This window comes from Arachis ipaensis, chromosome B01 (assembly GCF_000816755.2).
Source record: "Arachis ipaensis cultivar K30076 chromosome B01, Araip1.1, whole genome shotgun sequence".
In the NCBI taxonomy this organism is placed as follows: Eukaryota; Viridiplantae; Streptophyta; class Magnoliopsida; order Fabales; family Fabaceae; genus Arachis; species Arachis ipaensis.
Window position 1 is genome coordinate 130214027 of NC_029785.2, and position 6947 is coordinate 130220973.

At 37.7% G+C, this 6947-nt stretch overlaps 1 protein-coding gene and 1 long non-coding RNA gene across 2 annotated transcripts in view; one reads left to right on the forward strand and one right to left on the reverse strand.

Moving 5' to 3' along the window:
- On the reverse strand, nucleotides 153–5914 carry LOC107638698 (peroxisomal fatty acid beta-oxidation multifunctional protein MFP2). Its single transcript, XM_016342057.2, has 18 exons — nucleotides 5615–5914; nucleotides 5042–5113; nucleotides 4542–4607; nucleotides 4395–4448; nucleotides 4245–4312; nucleotides 4078–4159; nucleotides 3469–3524; nucleotides 3066–3368; nucleotides 2894–2980; nucleotides 2351–2525; nucleotides 2112–2233; nucleotides 1832–1995; nucleotides 1501–1755; nucleotides 1247–1368; nucleotides 1029–1150; nucleotides 781–929; nucleotides 556–694; nucleotides 153–444 (listed from the first exon to the last, which is right to left on the reverse strand). Exons 1-18 carry the CDS (start codon nucleotides 5706–5708, stop codon nucleotides 409–411), a joined length of 2166 nt encoding a protein of 721 aa, XP_016197543.1. The 5' UTR covers nucleotides 5709–5914; the 3' UTR covers nucleotides 153–408.
- Nucleotides 6258–6947, forward strand: part of LOC107638703 — a 2711-nt gene continuing 2021 nt past the window's right edge. Inside the window, exon 1 of the long non-coding RNA XR_001619842.2 lies at nucleotides 6258–6755. This is a non-coding gene — a long non-coding RNA (uncharacterized LOC107638703). The remainder of the gene's footprint in view (nucleotides 6756–6947) is intronic.

Below are 6947 nucleotides of genomic sequence, written 5' to 3' on the forward strand. Positions count from 1 at the left end.
AAGGTGCCTCGAATGCATGTCAATCTTTGCCATACACGTTACGGTTAAGTAGTATTCTCTACACCTTAAGTATTGGATTATCAGTTGAACAATATTGTTGACATGGATCAGCATTATTGAACCGCTAAACTAAAAGGCATATGTAATTATAAAAAGAAAAAGAATTAGCCATTCAAACATACTCCGAAAAATTATAGTGCTAACAAAATTTATAGCAATAACTAAACCCACAAGTGTAGCTGAAGTACTGAACCACAAAGTACAAATGAATACTTGGATCAAACAATTCTGCTGTCCTCAAATGTTTTATTTTCTCATCGTACATTATTTCTCAATCATATTCCTATTTTTTGAAGTAGAAATCAACGAAGAAATTCAATCTAAAACATGCAATAAGCTGTTTGCATCTTATAACCGTGACATGGCTTGGTCCTTGGGGGCACTCTGCAATAAAACAGTTGGAATTCAGTAAGTGTGATACTAATGGCAAAAAACTCTTGATAATGTAATTGACTAAATAACTTGGAAATGAATACAAATTGCTAAGTTTCTGACCAGAGGAATATCTTTAGCAGCTCTAGCAGCCAAATAATTGCAAGGCTTGAAGAATCCTCCATACAAGTCAGACCACTTCTCCAGTCTTGAGTGTATGTATTTGGATCCAAGAGAATCAGCCCAGAACATGAGACCTCCCCTGTTTAGATTATCCAAAAGTTTAAAGAAGTGTGACATAGCTATAATGTCATATGATTAATCATCAAGAGTTCAAGACAAACAAACCTGTAAGGTGGGAAACCCATGCCCATGACAGCTGAAATATCAAGATCTGCTGCCTTGACTGCGATGCCTTCGTCGAGGACCCGACAAGCCTCATTCACCACTGGAAAGAATATCATCTCTATGATGTCCTTTTCTGATAGCTTGACAAGCTGTCCAGGTTAAGACCACAACATCAGATCAAGTTCTGTTTTATATCTAAAACTTGAACTCAAACCTTGTTTCGTGGATTTGAATGGGTTAAAAATTACCTTAGGATCGACAGATACGCCAGAAATGCTCCTAGCCTTCTCAATATAGTTCTTCAATTCAGGATCAGGGCTAGCCTTGCGTTTCCCATCATACAAATAAAACCCCTTGCGGGTTGTTTCACCTGTTAGAAGCAGATATTAATCAGAGGTTTTCAGTAAATTACTTAGTATTTGACGGATATCTCCTCAAATGATGCTACCATGCAGTCTATCTTTACCTGCTCTCTTTTCTTCCTGTAGAAGAGGAATGAGCATAGATTTATAGGTCCGCTCGGGGAAGTTCTGAATGAATTGCGTGCCGGTTGCAACGGCCACTCCAAAACCGACGAGATCAGCCAATCTGCATTAGAAGATGTAGGATTATTATGTGATCATAGCACGCAGTAGAAGTAATAAAGTGATCGTGGATGCCATTGATTAGATCCTTCACAAAGTGATTTTGGATGTCATTCATATATCCAAGCAGTAATACCTGAAAGGCCCCATTGGCATTCCAAATTTGGTTATCACCCTATCAATTTTATAAAGGTCAGCACCACGTTCAACAAGTAAGAGACCTGCTTGTGTATATGGGAAGAACATCCTATTAACGGCGAATCCAGTGCAGTTTCCAACCACCACTGGAGTTTTCTTGATCTTCTTTGAAATATCTAGCACATCAACTATTATTTGGGGTGATGTATGATTGGTTCGTACAATTTCCAGAAGGGGCATAATATGTGCAGGACTGCAAAAGCACAAGTCAAGATTCAATCAGAAATGTACTGCAAGGAAATGTAGAATTCTGAAATGCAGGACACCACCTGAAAAAATGTGCTCCCACAATTCTATCTTGAGACTTTGTCTTCTGTCCAATCAAGTTCAAGTCTATTGTCGAAGTGTTGCTTGCAAGAATACAGTGAGGTGGACAATACTTTTCAAGATCAGCAAAAATCTGTTGCTTCAAAGAGATATTCTCTATAACAGCCTGTACAAACATCAAACAACAAAAATTTATAACATGAACAGGTTTTTGAACAATGTGAAGCCATGATATTAATGACAGCCAATGAGCAAACTTATATCAAAGCACATTAAACCCACCTCTATCACCATGTCCACATCTTTGAAGGATTCATAATCAAGAGAACCTTTGAGAAGAGACATGGTCTTCTCAAATTTGTCCTGGCTCATTTTCCCTTTCTTGACACGGCTCTGTAAGTTTGCTGCAAACATGGGGGGGAAAACATGAAAACATCATCAATTTTTTTCTTTTTGGGTATAAATTTTTATTTTCTTTGATAAGGAATTTTGAGAAGTCAGAAACAATGTCTGTTCTTTACCTTTAACCCTATTTACTCCAGCGTCCAAGAATTTCTCATTTACTTCTTTCAAGATGACAGGGTAGTTACTAAGAATTAAAGCAGTTGCTATTCCAGAGCCCATTAATCCTCCTCCAATGATTGCAACCTTCTTAACTTTCCTTGGAGCCAGACCACGATCAGTGATCCCAGGTACCTTTCCAAGCCAAGACATGTTTAAGCAGAAGATGCAATCAGTGAAAACAAAGAAGGCACTAGCACCTTTGGAATTGGATATTCGTATATAATAGCATTTATATGGAAATCTAGTATGAGCATCAGGGTAGCTAATCTTGGTTCAAAACATTATTCATCACCATATTACCTTCTTAGGGTAATGAGAAATACAAAGCCTCCAAACTACTGATTAAGACATGTATTGTAGAACAGAAATTCTAAGATGTGTTTCTAAAATATCATATGAACACTTATTTTAGTAAGTTGCATAGCCTTGCAAACATGACTCTCAGTCCTCACTCAAAAAGGAAAAAATAAAGATGAAGTCAACACACAATTTCAACCAACCTTGGTTGTTCCTCTTTGAGCAAAGAATATATGAACTAGGCTTTTGCATGTATCTGACACTACCAGTCCATCAAATGCTTCAGCTTCCTGCAAAGGTCAAATACAATGTAGTTAACATTTCTGCAACATCAATGTAAAGGGGAAAACAATTGTAGTGGAGACAAATGACAACCTTCATGAGTCCTATACGGGGACCAGAAGCTATTCCTTGCTCAATAACATCAATGCAAACCAAAGGATGATTGAGATTAGGAGCCTGTTTCCTAGCCTGAGCACGTGCAAATTTCAATATCTCTCTTGCCTCCCCAAGTGGTTCTATTTTGTCAGTCTTGTAAAGACTAGCAACCCATGGTCGTCGGTGCTCCAAAATATCCAGAGCCCACTTGCGAGCAGTGGTTACCAATGCATCAGCTGACACCAAACCATCTACAAGCCCCAGACTATGAGCTTCCTGCCCTTTAACTGGCTTTGAAGTCTTAATTCATAAAGAAAAACAAATTCAGGAAGTGTCAAAGAGATTAATTGAAATCACTGGACAAGGTTAAGTAAAACAAGAAGCATAAAATGTAGCATACCAGCATCATCTCAAGGGCCTTCGTCAGACCAACAAGACGAGGGAGTCGCTGTGTTCCTAAGAAAATTCATAACTCTGGGTTAACAATAAATAAAGAAAACAGAAACCTAAAAGGTAGATCAACTATAACCTTGTTCTTATCTTCTTTTGACACCACAATATAACCTTGTTCAACTAAATAGATCAACTATATGGATCAAACGATATCATAGAGCTCTATGTGTATCATATTCATGTTTGAACCATTTATATTGAAATCCTTTTTAATAATTCCCTTAATAGCTTCTTTATTTTTTGGTCTCGCTCTACCTCTAGCTATAGGAGTAACTTCCATCCAATCCACTTTCCTTGACGGGATCACTAAGTCCTTTTCCATTCTCCAAACATATCAATACCACCTGAAAGGAGATTCTATTTCTACCATCTTTTCTATAATTAACACCACCTCAACTCTCTTTCTTGTATTCATTCCGTCATTCCTACGATCTCTTTCTTCATGTTCTTGATGAACTAAATTTCAATACATACACCAAGTATTGTGCTGGTAGAAGTGTAACAAGTAAACCTAAATATAGAGGTATTAATTCAACTGAAATTAAAGCAGCCATACCTCCAAAGCCAGGAATGATTCCAAGTTGAAGTTCTGGCAAACCCAGTTGAGCAGTTGGGGTAGATAACCGGGCATTACATGCCTACAGGAGAAAGACTTTTAACATTTTAAACAAATTGCAATTTTTTTTTCCTAATTCTCTTATGTAAACAGTTAGTAATGCATACCATTGCAACCTCTAAGCCCCCACCCAAGGCCAGGCCATCAATGGCAGCAACAGAGGGTTTCCTTGAAGCTGAAAGAGGAAGTTGGTGAATTCAACATAACAGAAACTGTCAAATGAATGGTGAATAAGAAATTTGACAATAATTATGTACCTTCTACAGTATCAGTGATGATTTCTATTGATACCCATCCAGGTTTTGGACGCTCTGTATGGAGGAGACAGAGTCAGAAAATGAGTATAAACATAATAATAGAAAGACCCATGAAAAATAAAAGAAAAAAGAAACTAAAGTTAGTACCTTTTGCTGCTTGAATTCCACCAAATGCACTAATATCAAAGCCACCAGAAAATTTTCCCTTTGCACCTGGTATAGTAAACATAAGATCAGCGAGCAGGCAAGAATTATCTCTGGTGAATCTCAAGACTAGCCTACTGATTGATTTTGTTTTCTCTTCTTATCATAGATCATCTTTTGTTCTACACAGTTTATTACTCTAGTGTTTATCAAATGTGACAATGACAACCAATCTGTGAACACAATGAATCTGTAAGAATAGAATGACTTGATCATAGGTCATTTGGCTATGGAGAGTGGGGATTTGAGTAAAATGTCATAGGCCCAATCTGTGAGGTATGGCATTCTTCTTTTCATATTTCAGTTGTTCCATATTTAAACTAACAAGGGGATATCCTGTCATAAGGACCAAGATTATCTTATAAAATTGAAAAATAAAATAAAATAAAAGTGCCATTCCATCCAAGATAAAAGCTGCTCAACTCAGAAGCATGTTGCAATACCTGTGACAACAATAGCCTTAACATCATCCCTCCGTGAAGCCTCATCAAAACTCTCCTTCAAACTGTGCAATACTGGAGAAAGAGAGGAGGTGGAGCAGATATAATACAGGTTAGCCACACAATGTAAAACAGAGAATCATAGAAAAGAATCTGCATAGTGAAAGGAAGAGGTTCCAAAGAATACTGTTGCATTATCCTTAATTTTGACAACAGAGCAGCCCAAGCATAAAAAGCATGTGATAATTCAATAATGCATTAAACTCCAAATCCTCTGGTGTGGACCATTCTCGATCAGAGTCAACACAATTCAGTTGCTATGGGCAATAAAAAGAACGCACGCACACTGTTGGAATTAACAGCATCACTGATCAATTTATTAATTCATTTGACTTGTTGAAGTACTTTATATTTAATCATTAAGCATTAGAGGCGGAACAAGATCTGATTAATTTTAATCAACAGTAATATAATAAAGGCAAAAAGAATAAAAGTGCACGAAAGAGAAGATAGCTAGTAACGGAATTGGCACAAGAAAACAAGAATGAAGAAAATAGCATTTGTTAATTGTTATACCATCAAAGGAGAGAGAATTAACAGGTGGGTTGACGATGGTGATGATGGCAACCCCATCATCTCCAACCTCCAAGACGGTGCGTCCTTTACTCATTTCCCGTTGCTAATGGAGGAGAAGAGATTGGAGTGTAAAGTAGCTAGCTATGAGGGAAAGGAGCTTTGATTGTGATGCGAATGTTTTGGAGCTCAATGAAGAAGAAAGAGTTGGAGGTGTCGTAAACCAGTGACTTTGTAAACGTAATAATAATAAGTAGCTCCCAACGTGGATCTCTTATATTCTCCTCCTTCTACTAATCCTATGATTATGCATTAAATTGACCATCATTAAGGTGCACAAAATCAGATTATTTATTACAGTATGGGTATACCCATTGTGATAATATTCATACTTTTTGTCTTTTGTGTATATCCTGTAGCTACTCTCCATACTCACGCGCACACCTCAACTCTTTTTTCTTGCCTTTTAAGGTTATATTTAGTGATTGAGATAAGATAATTTGGAAAAAATAGAATATAAAAAGAAAAGTATAAAATTTATTTTTATTTTCATATTTATTTCATGTTACAACTACCAAATTATCTTCTCGTTTAGCGTTATCTTGCTTACGTGCAAGATTGATGTTCCCAATGTTCACGTTTCTCGATGTTGCTATTTTTCTTGAACTGGACGCTACTGGGATTTTTGGCAAGGATGGGCCTAGTTGTTTGGATGACGCATAAAGCCCAACCCAAGTATGGAGTTCAAAAACAAAAAATGATTGGAAGATATGAAAGGAAGAAAGAAACAAGAGTGTCCGTGTTTTTCTGAGACAGTACGTAGAGAGTAAAAGCAGGGAGAGGAGAGAGTAGAATGAATCATTGAAAAAGGAAGCAGAAACGACGAGACTTGAGTGCAGTCTGCAGTGTGTGTGTGATGAGCGGCGAGGACACCAGAAAGAGCATCGGAGGAGGAACTCTGATGGCGAGGCCCAATTCCGACGAACATGCTCCAAAGCCATCGTCAGCAACAGCAACGCCCCCTCCCACCAAGAAGATCATCATCAAGAGTGCCGATATGCCCCCCGACTTGCGGAGCACATCAAGAAGGTCTTCGACAAGAGGCATGGTCCCACTTGGCATTGCATCGTTGGTCGCAATTTTGGTAGTCTCATCTCTCACCTTTCCCTTCGTTGGCATAGATCTAACGACCTCAATTTACTCTTTGTTTCATTCAAATTATTGATTTCTTCTGCAAATGCGGTTTCTTTAATCAAGCAATGCATTGTTTTGTTGCATTCCTCGAATTACACTTTTGACCTAGTTGGTTCTTCTTGGAGAAAGAATTCAGCTCAAG